Genomic DNA, 24,068 nt, shown 5'->3' with positions numbered 1-24,068 from the left:
TCTTAGACTATTGGTGCATGGCATTATTATTTGCTTGTAACAGATGTTAAACTGTCAAATATTGTGACTCTTCTCCATCTGGACATACTCACAGAGTTATATCTATTACTGCATACTTTAGAAATAGGAAAAAAGTTATTTCATACAATTGTTCTAAAACACAGGGTTCCTCTGAAACATAGAATCTTAAAACAGAAAGTTTGGTAATGAGACAATAAGGATAACAGCTCTTCACAACTGAAACGATCGCTTTTGTTATTTTTTAAGCACGCACCATGACTATCAATACAGTAAGTATTTAATCAGATGCAGCATACACACAGTCCTAAATCACTGTGTTGCTAGAATAACACCACATTTATTTCTAGTTCTGTCCACCTTAAACATAAAAGTGATTGCAGAACAGTATTTTACTTGAAGTTTTTTTTTTTTGTATACTTACTTTATCTATAAACCATGTTTCTGTAAAATTATACATTCCCCCTGTGGTGTACAGGGAAGAAATCCTAACTGTGACACAGATGACCTGATTAACAGCATGGGCATAGATCAAATGACTGTCACCAGCTCACCTGTCCTGGGGGAAGGATGTAGCTCTGACTCTCTGTTTGATTGACATCTGGTGGGAGCACTAGGTGTTTAATCCCGTAGACCACAAGCTAGATGAGCACATATTGCCTTGTTTTGCTAGGCAGTTAGCTTACCCAGAAAAAAAAAGTTTCTGTCTGAAGGCATGCACACTTTTCTGAGGTTAGACAGCTGTAGTAGAGCCCGGGGAGCTGCCAAGATGGTTAGGTGCACCAGGGAAAGGATAAGAAGTCTCCCTAACCAGCTGACTTCTGCTTCTTACTACCTAATACCTTTTTCCTGATGGTGCAGAGTTGATGGGATCAACACGAAGAACAAAAGGGCCATATGATGTTTGCCAGAACAAAAGGGACATATAATGTTTGCCTTCTTTAAACAGTCTGAGTTGCTCATTTCAGGTGGTGATCTCTGTGGCAGAGAACAAATACACCACAGGACCCTTCCCTGGCCAGGGGCCTAGTGTGATCATAGATGGAGAAGGACATGGTGAGCTCAACCTGGAGGCCCAGCCCCTCAAGAGGAGTATATGGGACAAAAAAACAAATCTCCTTGTGTTCTGACTGAGTGTGCTTCTCAGCGGATAACTATATTTTTTGGCACTTAACTGTTCCAAGTTGAATAAAACAATAATTGAATTTAAATTGTATACCACAAATTGTAGACCAGATGTTCTTTGTGTTTCACTGTTGCAGTCATTACATTTGGGTAATCTGCTGGCAGGTTGCCCTCAGTCGGCCTGAATTCCAAAGTCTTGGGTCCTGCGTCAGTTGCTGTCTTCTATTCCGTGACGTCAGGTCATCAGGGGTATAAAACATGCAGCCGATGCCATTTTCTTCAGTCTTTCTAGCCGCGCGATGCCCGAAGCAGAAGCATTTCGCAAGTGCCGGTCGGCCGACTACTGAAATATTCGAGTTTGAGTTTCAGACCAAAGTCTTCACTAAAGCTAAGTACCCCATTGGGGAAACTTTTTTCTTGCTTTTTACCGATGTCAGAAAAAGTTAATAATTGTATTACTTGTGGGAAGCAAATACCTCATAAGGATTTCCATTTATACTGTATTCCTTGCCTAGGCCCTGATCACAACGTGCCTGGCTGTCGTTTTTTTGCTAGATTTAACCAACGCACTATTAAGCGTCGGTATATTTTTGCATCAAAGTGTTTTGGAAACCGATTTAACTACCCAGAAATGTCGTCGGATAGCAATCCGACTACCGGAGTACATAAAAAACACAAAGAAAAGGACAGAGAAAGGCAGTCGAGATCCAAAACCGACGACGAAGCTTCTCCTAAACCAGTCGCCGGTTCGCTGGTACTCAGTGAGGCACTTTCGCAGCCCCTGATACCCGCTACCTTCAAGTCGCAGGCCTCTACCGACACCCATGTGGAGTCCAGCATGCCGCAAGACACTCAAGGTATTGGACCGACAGATGCTCCCTCGGATGGGTCCAGAGCCGCTCTGCAGGCACCGGCTTCTGAGGGTGTATTCAGACCTCAACATTTGCATATCAAACCAACGACAGCTGCAAAACCAAAGACAAAAGCAACTTCTAAAACTAAAAAGCCGATGCTGGAGCCACGTGCACAGGCCTCTATGCCTAAAAAGCAGATGATCAAAATGGCTGAAGACCTTATTACCTTGATCAGGGGTATCTATCCCCCTCCAGATAAGAGGCCTAGGCAAGACACATTATGAATCTTCAGATCAGGTTTCTATTTCTTCTGATTCCTCTTCTGATCAGGAATTATCTATACCTCCCTATGAGGATTCTGATGCTGAGGAGTCTATTCCTTCTGCATCTCCTCCTGAGGATTATTCTTTTGGAGAAACCTTGCATACTTTGAGGGAGCATTTTCACTGGGAGAGTCAAGACTTTTCAGAATCAAAAAAGAGGCTCAGGGATTTCCTTCTACTCCCTCAGCACTAGCCTTTAGCCATTCCCCCTGTTTTAGACATTGTGAATGATGTGTTTTCGGAGTCAAGCTTGACCCCAGACTCCTTACCTCCGGCTCCCAGTAAGCCTGACAGATATTACAGGGTCCCTGACTCACATAAATTTTTATTTAGAAACCCTGGCGCTGATCCTGAAACTATTTCACAGGGTCCAAAGGGAGTTAAGGCCTCAACAGCAAAAAATCCTACCGCCTCTGACAGAGATTCAAGGGCATTAGACAGATGGGGAAAAAAGGTTTATACATCTGCAACCTTGGCAATCAGGGCCTTAAACTGTCAATTTCATGTGCTAAAGTACCAACAACATGTTATGGGATTGCTGAAACAGGAAATGATGTTGATTTCAGAATGTGCAGAAAATAAAGAATTGCAGGAATTATTGCATGCAGCTGAACAAGTTGGAAAGCATACCTTGCAATGTGGTTTTGATTCCTTAGAGGCCTCATGCAGGGCCGCAGTTACTGGATCTGTGATTAGAAGGCATGCCTGGTTAAAGGAACAAAATTTGCCTGATCATGTTAAAGCTAAATTGCTAGATGCACCTTTACAACATGATTCTCTGTTTGGTATTAAGGCAGAAGAGGTTTTAAAGAAAATGCAAGACAAAGCTAAGTCTATGTAAACTGTTAAAGACTTCTTATAAGTGCAGCCACCAAGATTCAGTAGACACTGGCCTACCAAAAACTGATCCTTTCCTGTGTCAGACAGAGCTCAAAGGGGCAAATCCAGATGCCCTAAGGGTTCCAGATACCAGGTGCAAGATTCATACAGGTCAAAGCAATGGGGCACTTCTCGCTCCAAATCTGGAGGAGATAAAGTGCAAACCTACAGAAAACAAACTCAATGACTTCCCTCTGCCTACACCAAGCACTTATCTTTTGGCAGCACACATAGGGGGAAAGTTAGCACTTTTTGCTCAAAATTGGCAGTTTATAACCCAGGACAAGTGGGTACTAAACATAGTATCACAGGGATACAGATTCCAGTCCAATACTCTGCCAATGGCAAAAGGTTGGCCAGATCTGCCAAAAAATCAAGGGGCAGAGGCACAAAAACAGGTTACGTCCCTCATGGATATGGGGGCCATTCAGCCAGTTCCAGAACAGGAAAAAGGACAAGTTTTTTACTCGAGACTGTTCTTAGTACCCAGAAAGGACAAGACCTGGCAGCCAATAGTGGATTTATCGATTTTAACACATACCTGGACATTCCAAAATTCAAAATGCTGACTTTGCAGCAGCTTCTGCCCATGCTGGACAAGAATGCTTGGCTGGTGACACTAGACCTAAAAGAAGCATACCTGCATGTCCCAATAAGACACCCGTGCAGAAGATACCTCAGATTCACGGCTGGCTTAATGCATTACCAATTCTCTGCACTGCCCTTTGGCTTATCTACTGCGCCCATGGTCTTTACAAAGTGCCTGGCACCAGTAATTGCATTTTGCAGACAAAGAAGTATACAAATATATCCTTACTTAGACGACTGTCTCATTCAAGCAGAGAACAAGGACATTCTTCTTCGACACCCGGCGTTTGTGAAAAGGCTTCTAACATGCTTATGGTACACAATAAACAAAAAGAAATCACAACTGGTACCCCCTCAAAAGTTAACATTCCTGGGTGCAAGCTTAAATACAACTGCCCAGATGGCTTACCTCACACCAGACAAGCAAAGGCAACTGACTACTTACTTCAAACTGATGGCAACAAAAACCCAGTTATCTGCAAGACAAATTCTGCAGGCTCTGGGCTTCATGGCATCCTGCATCCTACTGATTCCATATGCAAGACTGCATATGAGGAAACTTCAGTGGTACCTGAAAAGTTTAGAGAGTCAACATTCTCAGTCTAGAAGCAATGATTCCTCTCATTCCCTGCCTACAACAGGAGTTTCTATGGTGGGCAAAGGCATGTCACCAAAACATGGGACGGGCCTTCACTCTCCCCCCTGCCAGCCAAACCTTAACAACAGATGCCTCGGATTATGCCTGGGGGGCCCACATGGCAGGAAGATGCATTCAGGGCATATGGACCCCAAAACAAATGCATCTACATATCGACCAGAAAGAGATGCTAACTGTTCAAAATGCTCTAACAGCCTTCAAGGACTTACTTCATTCAGGACAACTACTGATAAAGACGGACAACACCACAGTCATGTGGTATATAAACAAGCAAGGGGGCACACACTCATACCCCCTTTGCAGATTAGCCATTTCACTGTGGGACACAGCTTTGACCTACCAACTACATCTTCAAGCTCAATTCCTGCCAGGAAAACAAAATACACTGGCAGACGACTTAAGCAGAAACCTTATGGATCCTCACGAATGGAAACTAAATCCACAAGTCTTCAGCATGATAACAGAGAAATGGGGGAGCCCAGACATAGATCTATTTACCTCTCCTCAAAATTATCAATTGAAAATATTCTGCACAAAGACTTATCATAGACAAGCATGGAAAGTGGACGCCCTTTCCTTCAGTTGGAAAAACCTATTAGTTTACACCTTTCCTCCTCTGCCTCTTCTCCACAAGGTCCTCCTAAAAGTCAGACAAGAGAAACCAAAGATGATACTAATTGCTCCGGACTGGCCCCGCCAGCACTGGTACCCAATCCTAAGGAACTTGTCTCAAAACCCAGCTTGGACCTTACCTCAAAGACCACAACTACTGTCCCAGCAAAACAATCAGATCCTTCATAATCAACTACAGACACTGAACCTGGCAGCATGGCTGATCATGTAGTTATACACACAACTCCTCTCAGTAAAGCTGTGATGGGTGTCATTTTGGAAGCCAGAAGGCCTAGTACTAGAAAATCTTATGTTGACATATGTAAGAGATTCTGTGCTTGGAATCAAGCACAAGGAACTGATACAGCAGAACCAAATATTCCTCAGATATTACAGTACTTAACTGAGATGCTTGACAAAGGTCTATCTTTCTAATCTATTAAAATCCATGCCTCTGCCATTTCAGGTCATTGCAATACAGAGCCACCAATCTTTTCCCATCCTTTACTAAGGCAGTATCTTAGAGGAGCCAAAAATTTAAGGCCTCCTAGAAGATCACCATTACCTGCATGGGACCTCAATTATGTGTTGGAAAAGCTCACCCTGCCTCCATTTGAACCAGCTGCTACCGCTGATATAAAGTTCTTATCTAGGAAAACAGCTCTGCTACTAGCAATTACCTCAGCAAGAAGAGTTTCAGAGCTACAGGCCCTCATGGCTGTAGAGCCTTTTATCATATTTTACCCAAACAGGGTGTCTATGAGGACAAATCCTTCTTTTATGCCTAAGGTGGTTTCCAGTGTGACTCTTAACCAAACAATTCATCTGCCAACATTTTATCCAAATCTGCAGAACAAGGGGGAGATAATTCTGCATTCCTTGGATGTATACAGACAGCTAAGATTCTACTTGAGCAGGACTAAAGCTCTAAGAAAAAATGAGCAATTACTGGTGTCATATGCTGCAGGATCAGAAGGAAAGGCTATTTCAAAGCAGATAAGCCAATGCATCCATTTCTGCTACCTACACCATGGTAAACCTGTGCCCAAGGGCATTAGGTCTCATTCCACCAGAGCTGCTGCTACTTCAGCAGTTTTTCTCAGAGGAGTACCAACCAAAGACATTATATAGGCTGCTACTTGGAGTTCTGTTCACATCTTCACAAAGCATTATCATTTGCGTCTCTAAGTCCAGGGCAGGCTTTGCCACTACAGTTCTGTAGGGCCTTATAGCCACACCTAATGCTGTTTAGCTCCAACCTCCCAACCATAGCTTTGGGATTCTACCTAAATGTAATGACTGCAACAGTGAAACACGAAGAACATAGTACAGTTGTGTACACTTACCATAAATGTAGATGTTCGAGTGTATTCACTGTTGCAGTCCAGGTTAACCTCCCGCCATCCCCCGTCATTCTGGAGTTTATCGTTCCTTCTCTGTTTTCTACTACCTATATGGTGTATTTGCTTGTAGAGGAAGGTAAAGTTTATATTTATACATGTATATATATGAAGATATATATATATATATATATATATATATATATATATATATATATATATATATATATATACCTTATTGGGGGCAAGAAAAACTAAAGAAAATGGCGTCGGCTGCATGTTTTATACCCCTGACGACCTGACGTCATGGAAGAGAAGACAGCAACCGACGCAGGACCCAAGACGTTGGAATTCAGGCCGACTGAGGGCAACCTGCCAGCAGATTACCCAAATGTAATGACTGCAACAGTGAATACACTCGAACATCTACATTTATGGTAAGTGTACACAACTGTACTTTCCACTGAAGTGCTTTTTAGACATTTATTATAAAATGCAGAAAAACAGTTCCAAATCACACAAAGTCAATCTTGTCTCTAGTGCCTGGGCCACACTTGCCTTTAACAGAGTAAAACAGTGGTTTTTGGAACTGGTCTACAATTTGTAGTATACAATTTGGCTTCTTCCTCAGGGTTGTGGTTTTTCAGTAATTGAATTTAGTTCAGAATACATTTTGAATAAATTGCATTTATTTAAACTGTATTTGCTTTAATACTACTACACACTCAGGTATGCTAGCTTGCACTGCACTTGAATTGTTTTTTAGTGCTGTTTTAGCTGCTTTCTGGAAAAAAAAATTCTAAGCTTGTTTCCTGCCTTTCCTGTTACTAGTCTAGTCCAGATACAGATTTGCTGTATACAGGACTGTTGGTAAGCTTCTGAGCCCCCCAAGCCTTTCTGTGTTGGAGGGAAGCCTTGTAGTTTATCAGAGGGAGTGGTAAGCACTAGGTAGCCTATCTACCAAAAGAGGAGTGGTTTCTGGCCCAGAAATTGTAGTTTATTGGCCGGTTGGGCAGTTTTTCCATCTCTTTCAACTTTCTGGTTTAAAAACCCATGTTTGCGCTTCTTTCCCACCTTTCCTGTAACTAGTCTAGTCCAGATACAGATTTGCTGAATCCAGGACTGTTGGTAAGCTTCTGAGCCTCCCAAGCCTTTCTGTGTCAGAGGGAAGTCTTCTAGCTTACAAGTGGGAGTGGTAAGCACTAGGTAACCTATCTACCAAAAGAGGAGTGGTTTTTGGCCCAGAAATTGTAGTTTATTGGCTGTTTGGGCAGTTTTTTTAGGTCTTTCAACTTTCTGGTTTAATTGCCCACATCTGCACTTGTTTCCCGCCTTTCCTGTAACTAGTCTAGTCCAGGTACATATTTGCTGTATCCAGGACTGTTTGTAAGCTTCCGAGCAGTGCCAAAGTCTGCTCTTCTAATTTTCCCTTAGATCTGCTAGTTCTCTCATCTCCTCTTCTGCACTTTTACTAGCTTATTAGTTTAGCACTCTACCAGACTTTTTGTAGCAATTATTGTAGCACACAAAAGTGCTACCAGCACTAAACTTTCTACAAGGAAGCAGCTCTAGTACTTATTATTAATGCCTACCCCTCCAGACATGTCTAAAGGTCAGTTTGCTGTGCTTTCTCCTATTAACCTGGTGAACTTGGGCATCCTGAGGCAATGAGCAACTGCCTCATGTACAGTGACAATCCTCTCCTCTTACCTCCCAACACTCAGACTTGCGAGAGATACACTTATATATCCAAACTGGAAGCCACACACTCTCCAGCCAAGACCGGAATAGCTGGTCAAGAGGAGAAGGTCAACACTTGCACCACACCACATGGAACATATAGCCTTCCAGAACACACACCAGCACTGTCTTCACATAAAAACACAAACCACGCACCCACCTTCGCTGAGGCTCTCAATAAAATTCTACCCAAGCAGCAGAGGCCTCCAAGGCAGAAACGCACTTGACCACCACAACACAACACTAATCACTAGACACATAATTCTGCTGAATAGTGTGCCACTCAACCAAAGCCTCTAAGCATGCCCAACACACTAGTCATAGGTGATTTGATAGTGAGGCACACTGATGTCCCACTCACTAGGCTGAATAAGGAGAAAGTAATAGTCAGCTGCCTGTCGGGCGCCAGGATCCACCACATAATGCACGCACTCAGGTCTCTCAACAACAGGTAACAAATATGACTCTGTCATTGTACATGTGGATGTGAGTCACCTAAGATGTACCTCCCTGGGCTACATGAAAAGAGACATGGAGGAGCTCTCAGATTATGTAGCCCAGGCGGGTATGACCCTAGCCCTGAGCAGCATCCTACCATCACCCAGAGTGATATCACAGTACAAGGAGAAAATTATTGATTTCAACAATTGGCTAAGTTTCTGGTGTTATTCTAAGGGGATCCAGTATCTGTTTGCCTGGGATGACATGATTGACAGACCTGGATGCTTTGCCAGAGATGGCCTGCATTTGTCACCCCTGGGCTTCCAGATACTGGCTAAGGCTCTTGCCACACCTATAGTGCCTTTTTTAGGTAGTGTTCCAAGGACCAAATTCCCACCATAACAGGTGCAAACCAATGCAGTCTGAGGGTCATGCTGCACAATGCCAGAAGTCTAAATCTCAAAATGCACTCGTTCAAAGCACTCCTTAAAATAGAGAACATTGACATTTGTGCTGTATCAGAAACCTGGTTCAAGGCAGCAGAAAGCACCCTTGCACTACCAGACTATAACTCATTCCACACCTTTCGGCCCCAGAACTTGGACCAAAGCTCCAAAGACGGTGGTGTTTCCAAATTCATAAACGATGCGCACACTTCCAGACTGGTAGCCCAACATAACGCATCTGAGGTATTTTCGGTGCAACTGACATTGGGTATGACTGCGATTCAGGTCATAGCCTGCCATAGGTCCCCAACCATGTCCCAAGACTCACACTCCACGTTCCTAAGCACCCTGGAGAATATTAGGGTCCAGCCTAACACTCTTATACTTAGTGACTTCAACTACCCCTCCATTAACTGGGAAAACTATTCGTACCAATACACTTGCCCAAATGCTTTCTGGAATTCATTAATTTCAGTGCCGTGGACCAGTTCGTTCTTACCCTCAATAGAGGTAGCAAAATCCTTGACCTGATCATTACTAACATGGGCCACTGTTGCTCTACACCAATAGTCAACTACCCCCTGGTAAGATCTGACCACAAACTAATCACCTTGAAAATTCACATCCCCCCCCCCCACAAAGGTAACCACCATGAAAAACTTCTCCAAAGCTAACTTTGGGCTTCTAAAAACATAGGTGGCTAACGTCACAGCACCCATGCAAATGGAGAATAGTTGCATGACCACCGAATCATTCACCAATGCACTGTCAGAACACGTACACAAATGCATGGATCTTGCCATACCAAGTATAACCAAGATGCTCTCCTCAAAAAAAAGGATGCCAATCTGGTGGTCCCCTTCCATAAACAAATCCTACAACAGGAGGAGGAAACTGATGCAGAATAAGGTGAAGTCCCAAGACTGGAAAAACTCACTTATCAGCCTTAACAAAAGGTTGAGATCCCTCATGAAATCTGCTAGCTGTGAAAACAGAATTGCAGCAGATAGTAAAGACAACCACAAGGCCTTCTATAGTTATGTAAAGAACCTCCACGGCAATACCCAGATTTGCTTTAACGCTACTGTACAATGGTACCTCCTATACCGAGCCAACAGATATTGCCAGCATACCGGCCTACAGATTCAGTGCCAACTTTACCCCCCCCAAAAAAGGACCAATTACAATACCAGTAGATTGCCAGGCACCCAGTATTACTGCTGAACAGGTTAAAACAGCACTGTCCAAGGCCAAGAATACAGCTTCTATGGAATCTGACAATATCCCCGGCTGTGTTCTACATGAACTACAGAGTTAACTGGCACATCACCTGTGTGCCCTGTTCAGTCACAGCCTCACCTCAGGCTTTGTCCCTACCCAATGGCGCACTGCAACAGTCATTCTTCTCCACAAGGGAGGAGCGACTACAGACCCGAGGAACTATCGCCCCATTAACGAGTCTGATATGCAAAGCTATGGAATGCATCGTCATGGACCTAATAAACATGCATATAGGAAATTTCCAAACTCTGAACCCTACACAGTTTGGTATTGTGAAGGGTAGATCATGCCTGCTCAATTTGGTTGACTTCAAGTCAGTCACGAGAGCTGTGGATGAAAGCAAGGTGGTTCATACAGCCTATCTTGATCTGGCCAAGGCCTTTGATACCATTCCCCACTCGGGAATTGTAGAAAAACTCACTAAGCTAGGCATCAACCCCTATATCACTAGGTGGGTGCAGACTGGCTCACAGATAGAACCCACAGTGTGAAAGTAGCTGACTCCAAGTCAGACTGTCGACCAGTCACAAGTGGAGTCCCACAGGGTTGGGGCCTGGGTCCTCTCCTGTTTGGTATCTACTTCTCTGAAGTCCAGGCCAACATGGAGGGACTCTGGCTGACAAAGTTTCCAAACGATTGCAAATTGAGAGCTATTATTAACTCCCCAAGTTATGCCATCCTACAGAAAGGCCTCAATGAGACGAACGACTGGTGTCAGAACTATGGCCTTAAGGTCAGTGCCAAAAAACGTGCATCACCCCCCCCTGGGAAAAAACTGGTTCCCTTGAATTACCACATCAGTGGTAGTCCACTGAACATATAAGGCATTATAAGAGATCTAGGAACACAGGTTGACAGCAACCACTCTTTTGACCACCACATTGCCTTTGTGATCAGAAAGTCCTTCTGTGTGGCACATCTCATTACTAAGGGTTTTGCATCCAGGAAGAAAGAGGTCATTATCTCCCTCTACTCTTCATCATTAGGCCAATCATAAATCATCGAGTACAATGCCCCATTTGGCATGTACCTCACTAGACACCTGCAACAACTGGAGAGGCCACAAAAGTACCTCACAAAGAGGATCCTAGGCCTTAAACACTTGTCCTATATGGACAGACTCAAAAAACTTCAACTATTCTCTGTCTCATATTGCCTTCTTAGAGGCAACCTCTGCTTGACTTACAAAGCCATGTCTGACCCAGCTCTGTTAGAAATGCTACATCTAAAGAAATCCCAATCCCTCTGTACCACATGCTCCAGAGACCTCAACCTCATTACCATAATCAACAGAACATGCTGTAGGAACAGATTCATAACCCAGAGACTGCCCATACTATGGAATAGACTTTCCATACATGTCAAGCAGAGCACCTCACTGGCCCTCTTCAAGAGAAGTCTTGATGAGGGGATGAGAAATAGAAAATTCACCCCTGGGATCACTCCAGTGGCTCTACTCGACAGAGGCACTAGGAACTAAGGTCGGGTGGCACAATGCCAGGGTAATCCTATGGGCTAGGCTTGTAAAGGCTCCAGGGCCATTAGCCTAGTACACACCTATGAACCTAAATGGATGAAGGTGGGGGAGCATTTGTGTAGGTTGAGAGGATGAATAGACACAGAAAGATTTCCGCATTCTTATAATTAGTCTATATTGTTGTGTAAGACAAGGACTGAAGGACTACCAGCACACTTCAGGTGAATAACCGTAATAATTTAAAATATTTTTATTTGTTTATCCTTTGTTAAGTAAGTTAGTCTCACTAAGTTAAGCTTCTTTTCAGGGGAGACCCAAGGTTGCAAAATTTGAAAATACTGCACTGTACCATAATTAGCTGGAAGCACTGTATACAATGAGACTAAGAAACAAAAGTCTTAATTACCCAAGCTCATGCTGAATAGGTGTCAGTCTCTCCCTTATGGACCAAGTTTTGTGCATTCAGGATGAATTCTCCAAATACTGTAGTTCATTTAATAAGGTTTTATTAAATGTTCACAATATCCAAATACTGTCCTCATTAACAGTATTGCTAAACAAGTCAAATTGCTGCACATCATTCTGATTATCCTGTACAACGTAAACCGACACAGTCTCTAGATGACCTGTTTTCTGTACTCATGCTCGAGTGTTAGACATCTTCTCTGAAGGAACAGGTCAAATGAACTTACTAACCTTAACTGCCCTGCTATTCTGAACACAGCATATTATATTGCTTTCTTATTTACTTTTCTTTAACCTTGCTCTCAGGCTTTGTATGTGCTTCATTAAGGAACATTCTGTAGCTGATCTTTTCCTTGAGAAAAGGACATTCTGTCTGCACACTTTATGATTATCTTTTTCTCTTTAATAAACAGTCTTCCATGCTTGGCTAGCAAGATTATTTTCCTTTCTGCTTCACTGTCTTTTATGCATAAATGAAACACAATTTATTTTACCCTTTAGCTTGTCTAATGTCTAATAACTATTTTAAAATGGAAATTCCTAATCTAACAGTTGCCCCTGAGGTCCCTGATGAAAGTCTATTGGGACCTACTTCTGTAGTTACCTTACATTTATATTGCTAACTACTTATTTGGCTTTTGTGCTACCTGACTTATAATCTGAAAATTAAAGAAAATGTATTTGGTAAACTTGCAATTTTAATTTTGACCACTAGGTGTCACTTGAGCATGTATGCCCTGTTTGGATTGAAATCTTTTAACTTTATGATTTTAATTAACTTTATGATGTGAATAAACTTGCAATTTTAATTTTGACCACTGTGTGTCACTTCAGCATTTATGGCCTGTTTGGATTTAAGACTCTTAAGTTTATGATTAACCCCTTTTTGTAGAGGAAGAGGTCTTGCAAAATTTATTTGTATTCTGTACCATGCTTTTTCTGAAACTGGCACTCTGCAGCCGAGGTTGTTTTTTTTAAACGTATACTTTATGATAGGCCAAAATTCCTGAAAACCTATATAACTTAGTAACTGATGGTTGTACTTTATTAGCTGCTTTAACAACCTTACTCCCGGGACTGGATGGCAACTTTGCATTGTGCCATTTTATCAGCATTTTTCTGTATGTTTTGGATTTTTGCCAGATTTGCCTCAACTGTTGAGCCTACTTAGCTCACCTCTGTTATATCTTTTTCCTTAATTTTCTTTTACTGCATTGGATATAGAGGAAATCCCCTCATTGGCAGCTTTTTCTGCCCCATATTCTATAGCATATTAAGCATGATGGCTATTTTCTGAAGACTAATTGAAATCTGCCCTAAAAAGATAACTTTATAAGTGGTCTTGAAGCATAATTACCATTTTTTGCGTTAACTTTCATTTAGACATTTTATTTAAATTTATTTTATAATGTTACTTAACTTTTTTAACTTTTATGAATATTTATGAGCTATAATAGTTTACTAAAACCTATACTTCTGTATTTTAAGTCTATACCTTTGCACTGTCTGTTAGTGTCCTTAATTCCTGACTAATGTAAAGTGTACTGCGATCTGTAAATGTGCACTGTAATCTGTAAACTAACAAATTAAGCCTGCCCTATTAGGCCTTGACTATCACTATAACTGCCTATTATTTAAATAATAAGGCTGTAACAAAATAAATTCTGTTACTTTACCCTTAACCTAATGACTGAATAATGTGAAGTTTTTTAAGATTTGACTGAAATGTACTATACTGAATGCATAACTGAATATAAATGTCATATTCTGCAACTTGACTGATATTTGCATTAGCATCTACTGAACGTTTAAAAATAGCTGTGTATTTTTTGGAAACTAACCAAACCAAAAGAATATCTTTTGCCAGTGTTAACTAAACACAGATAAAAGCATAATTGAAACTTGGTACATGTTATATCTTAACTAATAATATTGTACAATTGTCTGAAACATGAGAAAATTTTGGCAGTGTTACCTGAACAAAGTTAACTAAAATGTATCTGAACACAGATAGACTGAAACTACTATTGCTATACAATTGTTACCATGAACCTGAAACAAATACATACATGATTGCTTTAACTTTAAACATACATTGAAGAAATAACCCGAAACACATAAACAGTTGCCAAATTTTGCTCTGCATGGTTCCAGTCACTGATGAAGTAAAGGAAGGCCTGCTTTAATGTTGAAGTGTCCTTTTTATAGTTAGACCTTTTAAACCTCTTTTTTTCATTTCTTGTACAAGCTGATTAGCCAAAGTTTTTGATTGTATTTACTATCAGGTCCTTAAAATAACATTTGCATCTTTAACAGTTATAATTTCATGGCATTGCTTATTGCACTGATGTTATTTACATTTTCTGCATGAAATGCAGCTTTAACAACTATAAACCGGCAGCATTGCTTGCTGTGCTGACTTTATTTACATTTTTGTGCATGAAAATAAACATACTTTTTTTGCATGAAATAAACATTTTCTGCTTATAAGCTCTTGCAAGTCTGTAGACAAACTGATTTTTTACATTAAATTTTTAACACAACACTTTATTTTGACATAATGTAATTTTTTTAAATGGTACTGTCACACTGGGGATGTGACAAGAATTCTGCTATTTTCTTTCCAGGCTGATTGGCTTCATTTAAAAATCCAATCTCCAAATGCTTGCTACTAACTGCAATTATCTTTGACCTTTTAATCCCTGATAGCGTGAAAATTGTCATAACTTTTATACATATTCTGAAAATTTGGGTATGTCACTGGCAACATTAACCTGAGCTACAGCATACTTTTGATTATTCTTTGGGCTTTAACTTTGTACATCACTTAATCCTTTGCCCAGTCATTAACCATAGTGGGCTGCCTTGTATTTGAAAACTAACAATATTTAAGTCAGTAACCTGTTTAGCTTTATGGAAACAACTAGAACTAAGTACACACTTTTGTTTCCATGTCCAGTAATTTGGACACTGTTTTTTACATACCAAAAAAAAAAAAAACATTTAAATGCTGTGGCTGGTGAAGTCTGTTTACTGCTGCAATATCAGTCTAAGGTCTTAGCTGCAGCAGTTGTATTTAACTTGATAGTTGTATCTAGTTTCTGAACTTATTTTAAATGAAAATCAAAGTAATAATGTAGGACTGTGCTTTTTTGCATCTATATACAATAAGTTTTAAGTGTTGAACTTTTTACATTTGTCTTGTGACCCTTAGATTTTAACATACTGTTCAGTGAGTGAGTGAGACTCCATCCACTGTCTCACCATAACCATTTCTTTAGCTGACGTTATTTAACTTTTTGTTAGTACTGAATGCTGCAAGAACATGCCGTTACTGTCTACATTTTTTGGATAAATATTAAACTGTAATGCATTAAATGGATAGCACTGTCTTTAACTCAGCTTGGTAGGCTAGCTGTAATCTGAGCTGATATGTTTGGCAAACTGCCATGTCTGTACAAAACATATACAATCTCAAACTGATTACATAATGCACTCTTTTATGCATAGGATCTGAATTTTTAATTGTGCTGTCACTTTTACAATGTAGCATTGACTTTAAATTTTGCATTCTGTAAACTAGCAAACATCTTGTCTCTGTCTATATTACAATATTGTTTATGTATTGCAACACTTTAATACAAAGCTGTTAATACAAAAAAATGTATATGCTAAATTGTAGCTGCAAACCCTTTATTCTGTTAATTAATTTGACTGTTAGTTCTGATATACCTTACAAGACATAGAGACATAAGGTTGTCCTCTTTTTCTAACTGACCACACCCAATGTGTCTTTCTGAACACTTCATCTGTGCCAGCTGAACTGGAATTTATTCTATCTTTAACCCATAAAACTGCATGTTTCTGTCATAACCAATTCTTTAAAATCTGTACATTTACACATATATTTTTACTGAAGTCTAAACCAGTATATACAGAGCTGTTACACCTTGAACTTGTAGCTGCCGTAATCTTTGACTTTTTAAATTCTGACAAGTCTGCACTTGTATTTTTTATATGTGCAACTGAAATTGATTTGTCTGTAAATAATGAAATAACCTTAAACAATGATAGATCAATGCTCTGACCTTTACAGATAGCTATGGAATGTATTATTTTACTTAGCACTGAAGTCTGTTCTTCATTTACAACATTTGCACTTTGATTCCCTTTATCTCTCTTTAATGCAATATAAACTTGAGACATTGCTTGCGTGTTATGTGTGTAGACTATGTTGACATTTATAATAATGCAACATACTTCTGTATTCTAAATTGTATGAATTATATTCTGAACATTTGTACATGAAACTATACTACAACTGAAATTATTATGTTGAACTGCATGTGCTGAAGCATGTATGTTTAAACTGGAGACCATACTGACTTCTGAGTGATTCTGTTTAAACCTTTTGCGTTTAGACATATTTAGCATTTTTGAACTAATAACCTTTAAATTTGAGAACATTTTTACATTTAAACCAAAAATGTACTGACATTTTAGCTGTAGCAGTATTACTTGATCTGTTTACAGGCAAAAAAACTTTAATTAAGTAACTTAAACTTTGTTGAACTGTTAATTAAAGGGTGCATATAAAGTCTTACATAACTTTATGGCTTGGAAGAAATGTGAGCCGTCGTCTGTAGCTTATTAACCTTTTCCTTGCTTCTTGACTGTATGACGTCACTCTAGAAACATGAAAGTCTGTGAAGATACTATCTTTTATGTTACTAGAAACACTGGTTTGATAATACTGGTCTGCTGAAGTTGTGTGAGACTCTTCTGAAGTAAACACTGGTGCTGTGCAATTTAGTGCTAACTTAATGAGAAACTGTCATGCCATAATCTTCAGTTTATTCTGTATAGAGTTTACAGCTCCATTTATATAAAAAACACTGGTATGCTGCTGAAAAGTCTGTTATGAAACAGTTGCTGTCACTTTAAACTGTTAATGAAACCTTGAAATTGCAGTAAAAACCATACTTGAAAAAATTAATTACTGCAGCTGTTTTTTTGAAGTTTGTTAAAACACATGTAGTTGAATGAAACACTGCAATTCTGTAGATTTCTGTGGAACACACATAGTGTAACCAAGTCTGGAAATAAATACCTTCACTGAAATGGTAGTGTGTTCTCTGGAGTACTGGTGTAGTACTTCTGCTGTATAAACAGTCACTGTGATCATATGCAGTACTGGAAACTGTATGTGAAAAGGTTACAGCTGCTTGCTGGGTTGCGAGAACTATATATCTCACTCAGACACCAGGTCACGTCAGGCACCATTGTAAAATTCGAAAATACTGTATTGTACCATAATTAGCTGGAAACACTGTATACAATGAGACTGAGAAACAAAAGTCTTAATTACCCAAGTTCGTGCTGAATAGGTGTCAATCTCTCCCTTATGGACCGAGTCTTGTGCATTCAGAATGAATTCTCGAAACACTGTAGTTCATTTAATAAGGTTTTATTAAATGTTCACACTATCTGAATACTGTCTTCATTAACAATACTGATAAACAGTTCAAATTGCTGCACATCATTATGATTGTCCTGAACAAGGTAAACTGACAGTCTCTAGACGATCTGTTCTCTGTACTCATACCCGAGTGTTAGACATCTTCTCTGAAGTAACAGGTTGAATGAACTTGCTAACCTTAACTGCCCTGCTATTCCGAACACAGCATATTATATTGCTTTTTTATTTACTTGTCTTTTGGTTTCAGGCATTGTATGTGCTTCATTAAGGAACATTCTGTAGCTGATCTTTTCCTTGCGCAAAGAACATTCTGTCTGCGCACTTTATGCTTATCTTTTTCTCTTTAATAAACAGTTTTCCATGCTTGGCCAGCAAGGTTATTTTCCTTTCTGCTTAACTGTTTTTTATGCATAAATGAAACACAATCTATTTTACCCTTTAACCTGTCTAATGTCTAATAACTATTTTAAAATGGAAATCCCTAATCTAACATTATTGTTGTGTAAAGCAAGGACTGAAGGACTACCAGCACACTTCAGGTGGATAACCTTAATAATTTTAAATATTTTTATTTATTTATCCTTTGTTGACTAGGTTAGTCTCACTAAGTTAGTAGCTTCTTTTCAGGGGAGACCCAAGGTGTTATATAAAATTACTAGGGTAACTTTAGCTAGGGCATACAGAAACTTCCCCTACTCTTTTTGATAGGTGCCATAGTGTCTTTTTACATCTACTTGAGCTACCATCAACTCAAGCAGCTGGAATCTTGGTTTAACTTCTCATCCAAAGGATGACGCACACAGGAGTGCAGCACCCTCTCCTTGTGCTATACTGTGCTGTCAGCGATCAAACTACCTGGTGTAGGAATAGAACCCCCACCTTTTGCACTAAAGGTGAGTGTGTTACCAGTTGTACCACTGACTGAGTTTTATGCATTGTTTACCGAATAGCCACATTTTGTGGTTCTACCTTAGTTTAGTAGTTTTCACTGTATCTAGACACTGGCCAGCATTTTTTAGGTGATTTTTTGCTTTCATTGTCTACCAACCATAAGGTCATCAGTTCCCTCCTTCCAGCCTCTCACCCATTCATTTCCCTTAAATTGATAGTTTGCACCCCATATCACCCCATGTAGGAATCCCGGGTTGTTATTGGAGTTTAGTCTAATAAGAACATACATGTAGGTGAGCAGTTTCAGGGTGACATGTATCTAGGTGAGAGGGTGTTAACTTTGGAGCCATAGGGAGTAGACGACTCTTCCCCTCACCTATCAGGAACTGTGCTTTACTTTGACATTTGTGATTCAAAAATGACACCCCCCCATGTAATACACAGATCTAATGTTGGCTATTGCATATCCATAGTTTGGTGGATAAGCATGCTTCTGCATTTAACGGTGAAAGGTGAACCACCTGCTTTCACTAGGTTTTATACGTAGTAAGTTGGTTAGACCCCCTCCTTTCAAGTTGGGTGAGCTGTCATCAGCCACTAAGACCCATCCTCCGCAGCTAGCTCTTCCAGCACGTAGGTGTCTACTCAAAGCAAGATCATCTAGGTTCCAGTGATGGTTTTATAAGTCTGTGCCTTGGAGTTAGCATCAGACTTGGACCACAATTGTATTTCATGTAATGACTGTCCTTCTATAGCTAACCTTGTACTACCATAAAACCCACAGTGAAGCTTGCACTCTTCTGACAAAGACCTCCTGCATATATCAAAACCTAATAAGTCTGCAAGCTGTTCCCACCACTCCCATCAAGTGTGAAAAACCTGGAACTCCATCCACCTTGCAATAAGACAGGACTGCTTGCTAACATTATGCAAGCTACAGCTGAAGCCTCTCTTACTGAAATACTGGTACTACAAATGCACCAGAGTAGCTCATCACTGCTCAACTCCCTCCATCTCCTCCTGCTACCAGTACAGTACCTCCCTCCCGTTATACTCCTTCACCCTCAACTACCCTCATCTTCTGTTTCTCAACTCTAGCTGTCTCATCTCTATACCTCTTGTAAGATGTATTGCTTTCTGTTGAAAATAGCAACAATATGCCCATCTGTATAGTTTATCAAATTTGAAATGTAGTTTACCCTCTTTAGAAAAATGTTAAGATTGTTTTATATTATTGCCTTTCGAACGTCAGTGTCACTCGGTCTATTACTGTTCTTTGTACATTGGAGCCTTTCTTCCCAGGCCAGTGCTAAAAATGGGTACTGTGCCCAGTAGGACTTTCCTAGTAAATGAAAGCAAGCAAACAATAAATATATAATTACGCATATAAATACATACATACAGTGAGCTGTCTAGAAGCCCCTTTTCATCAATGACCAGGGACAAAGGCAAAACAGGTGTGTAAAATAACATGATTTAGTGTTATTCAAACAATAAGGATAAATGTGCATGCTACAGAATGTGTAAAATAACAACTAAAGTCAATCTCTGAAATATAAACAAGAAATTAAATACATGTTTAAATAGCTGATAACAGTAGATATGTTAAAATTTTCATGAAAAGTCATGAAGCATTAGTTATCTTCCCATTATGTTAAAGTAACCTTCTGATGGTGAATTTCTAGACCATTTTTTATTCATTAAATCTAATGTGCTCTATATCATATCCGAAATGTGGTTTTGACTTTTTTATAATTTGAGGTCCTTATTACAAATAGTCTGTGGAGCAAGCCATCAGTGCTGATACTGACAACGGTTACATGTCTTGGTTTTATGTGTGCTGGGAGTGGCAGTATAGTGTAGAATTGGTGTGTTTATACAGTGTTCTAACTAAATACTGTTTGAAATGGTATTATAACAGCACTGCAGTCAAATACCAAGACTGTGAATTTGAGTTTCATGTCACAGACTGTACTGGCCTGGTGAAGTAGTTCTGAACAAAGTACTGAATTTATGTATCAACTGCTTGATGTGTTTTCTAGATGATACCCAAGTGAACCTTGCCAGACATCTGCTCAGGACAGTCTGCACAGATGCTACCAATCTTATTTTTAACTTCTTGGCTGCTGATTTAATGTTGGCTGTGGAAGATCATAGTACCATCACTAACGAGGTAAGCTGACTAGCTTTCTCCCAAGCAGAAATATTTTAGTTTTAAAGAGGGCCTTACAGCCACTTGTTTCATATAGATAGGAATGATTTAATTACATGTACACAGGCTATGCACTAAATTTCACATTCTGCTTGTGTATTTGTACAAAAGAATTCATTGAGAAGAATACACCATTTTAAAATTTATAAAGATAACCCGTGCACACATTTCTATAACTTCAATGTGAAATCAGCTAATTTTTTTCCCTTCTAAATGTAGTAAGTTTGAAAAGTTACTTTGAGTGACCAGTTTGATTGCAAAGAATTATTAAGATGTCAGTATCATGAGTTTTCACCCCTCCTTACAAGCAGGAAAATAAATTGCTTAGATCTGACTTTGAAGACCCTCTGCAGTACATAACTGTTGGAGTCTCATTCTCGGAAGGATACTTAACCGTCACCCATGGGGATTGGTAGATGCTGGTTAAGTGTATTATGTGTTGGTTGCTTGAGATATGCTTTGTGATTTTTGATTGGCTTGTATACCTGTTCCACATTGAACAGAAGAGGCTTCCCTTTGGGATTTTTGATTGGCTCATATGTCAGCATGTGAACCAATCAAAAATCGCAAAGCGGAGCCACTTCTATTCAGTGTGAAATTGTTCTTCATTGAGAAGAAGTGTCTCCGCCTTCGGATTTTTTATTGGCTTGTATGCCGGCATACGAGCCAATCAAATGCCAGTTGCTTGAGTCCCGGATAATGGGGAGTTTACTGTAATTGGCAAAACAATTTTGTAATCTGCAGTTCCTTTGCTGGGGCAGCTAAGCACATTTCACTGGTATACAGTATGATATAATGAATGTACTGTGCTAATTGGGCACACCAAGCCTCTGTGCTCTCCTTTTCTGTTGTTCACACTTTTCAGATCGTCTTCCTAACATGCATAGTAAAATTTTCCTGTTTTCTAAAAGTAAGAGATTTTCCTTCATGTGATCATGCAATTGTCAGATACTTTTTTAGGTTTGAATGTCAATAACAGAATATGTTGTGGTTCTGGAAGTTTGTTTTATGCAATTCCTTGTCTGAATTTCTCATTGCCACCAAAGTCATGTAGTGGTTTCTTAATAATAGACAGCTCCACCTATTTTTGACTGATTGGTGGTACTTTGTGCATATTACAGGTGGATGTCCTGTCACAATGATTGATCTTTTTTCTCGATTGTTTAGTTAGTATTTGTGCAACCTTGGATTAGCTCTGTGGGAAGCATACTCTGAGCACAGTGTTTCAAAAAGAGCCAGGTCCAACAGTGTGTTGAAGACAGAAATCGATCTCTCTACATAGGCTTATACAACACACTGAACATGAAATGATTTTGTACTAGCCTACTTGCATGAGGAACATTATTAGGTATGTAGAAAAAGATGGCCTTCATAATTAATCATATCTTTGTTGTTTACACTGGCACACTTGTTTCTCTGGATCATCATGTTTCATTTTGTGTTAGATAAGTTATCCCAAATATTTTTCTAATCACTGTGGAGTTATTTTGATGAAAGTTAAGCTTGCTGTCTTGAAATCTGACTGGATCTTTTGCAGTATTGTCTTTTCTGAGTTTGTGGCCATTATAGGTCCAAGTTTGTATTCTTCTCCTGCGTTTTCTTTATGTTGAGCATTAGGCTGTTTTTTATTCCCTTCCTGAGCCCAATGGCTTCTGTAACTACATTCATTTGGCTCATTCATCCCAGGGGAGATGGGAGCCAGTCATTCCCTGACCAGGAAAGAGCCCTACAGCTCATTCTTTCCTGCTTAGGATTCCCGATAGGCTCTTTATTCCTTGGAGAGAGACTGGCAATAGCCAGCAGGTCAGCTTGCTAGTCCTAGGTGGTGGCAAACCCCCTTCCCCCCTCAACGGTTCTTCTGAGCTCCGTGATCTGTGTCTACCTGGGGGAGCCAAACACCCCTTGGTTACATATTGCAAATGCACTATTGACAACACAGGCTCAGTAGGCTCAAACTCCACTAGGTGAATACATAATGCTCCTGCAGGGTGTCACCTGTGTGGCGATCCAGGGTCTACACCAAACCCTTTATTACGTCATTGTTTCCAAGCTTATGCGCACCTGCTTTTTCTTGGATTTAGTTAATTTTTAAGTGTTTTGCTTGTCTCCTATATCTGCATGTAGTGTTATAATAAACACTTTTGCTAGATCCAAATGAAATTTAGCGATCAAAAGATGAGGCAGTGGCTAAAGCCACTTCCTTCAGCAGTTTTTTTTTTCCAGTTAGGTGATCAGTCAGCCTTTACATACAGCAGTTTCCCTTTATTTAGCAATGGAACAGTCTCATACCCTCATCAACTTGCAGTCATGAAGGGGACAGGAGAGGCAGTGCTGGAAGCTATGGGAATCAGTCTTGTTTGGGGCGGGTGTTAGTTCTACACCTCCCACGTGTGCTTCTGGTCAATCTTGTGATCTTGCATGTTGTGGGCCACTGATGTTGAACTCTAGCTTTGAAGGGTCTGTTCTTCCTACTTTGCACTTATTAGTCAGAGTAGAGCAGGTGTCTGCATGTCTTTCCTTGCTAGTGGGTTCTTTGGTTGCATTCAATGCATGGTGGACTTTGGCTGACTTGGCTAGGAGCTTATCATTAGGGAGTATAGCCTGATGCCAACACCAGGCCTGCACCTGTATTTTGCATTGTAGCCTAGTCTTAAGCTGCTGCTTCCAACCCCTTCCCCAAAACTTTGGTTCTAGCAGTTTCACCTGAACAAGAATAGAAGCAGCCCTGTTACTTAGGAGTTTTGGTGTAAGGAGTGTATCTCCCTTTCCTGCTGTATTCTCCTGACAGGTGAAAACAAGATTAGATTACTTTTTTACTGACACAACGTAGGATAATTATTTTCCTTCTGCCATTATCACTTGTCCTTTGCCTGCTTAATCTGGGTGAGCTCTTGAAAGCATTACTGAGGTCATAGATAAGGGTCACACAGTCCATGCTGCCTACATGGGCTTTTCCAAGACCTCCAGCACTATCCCCTATGCTGTTATTCTCTTCCCAGTCAATGCTGACGTGTATGTTTCTCACAGGATGTGTATTTGGCTTTCTGAGAGAACCTGTTCTGTTAAGGATGAGGATGCTTGAGACAAGAATAGTGTCACTAGAGGTATCCCATGGGGCACTGTCCTGAGTTTGTAGGTTCATAGGTATATACTAGGTTAACTGCCACCAGGGCCGTAATAATAAGCCTAGCCATGCAATCCAACCCAATTATTTATAGTGGGAATTTATTAAGAGTGGG

The 24,068-nt window shown here is 40.1% G+C and overlaps 1 protein-coding gene across 2 annotated transcripts in view; it reads left to right on the top strand.

Annotated features, from left to right (window-relative positions):
• The window catches only part of UFL1 (UFM1 specific ligase 1), a 911,566-nt gene that overhangs the window by 769,636 nt on the left and 117,862 nt on the right, over nt 1-24,068 (top strand). For both annotated transcript variants that reach the window (XM_044065765.1, XM_044065759.1), the window contains exon 15: nt 20,660-20,790. In XM_044065765.1, the coding sequence (XP_043921700.1) occupies nt 20,660-20,790 (131 nt within the window). The remainder of the gene's footprint in view (nt 1-20,659; nt 20,791-24,068) is intronic.

This window comes from Protopterus annectens, chromosome 1.part0, assembly GCF_019279795.1.
Source record: "Protopterus annectens isolate FY-2018-M chromosome 1.part0, PAN1.0, whole genome shotgun sequence".
NCBI classification, from domain to species: Eukaryota; Metazoa; Chordata; order Ceratodontiformes; family Protopteridae; genus Protopterus; species Protopterus annectens.
The sequence above is the reverse complement of the archived record's forward strand: the minus strand, read 5'-3'. Positions and strand labels throughout refer to the sequence as shown.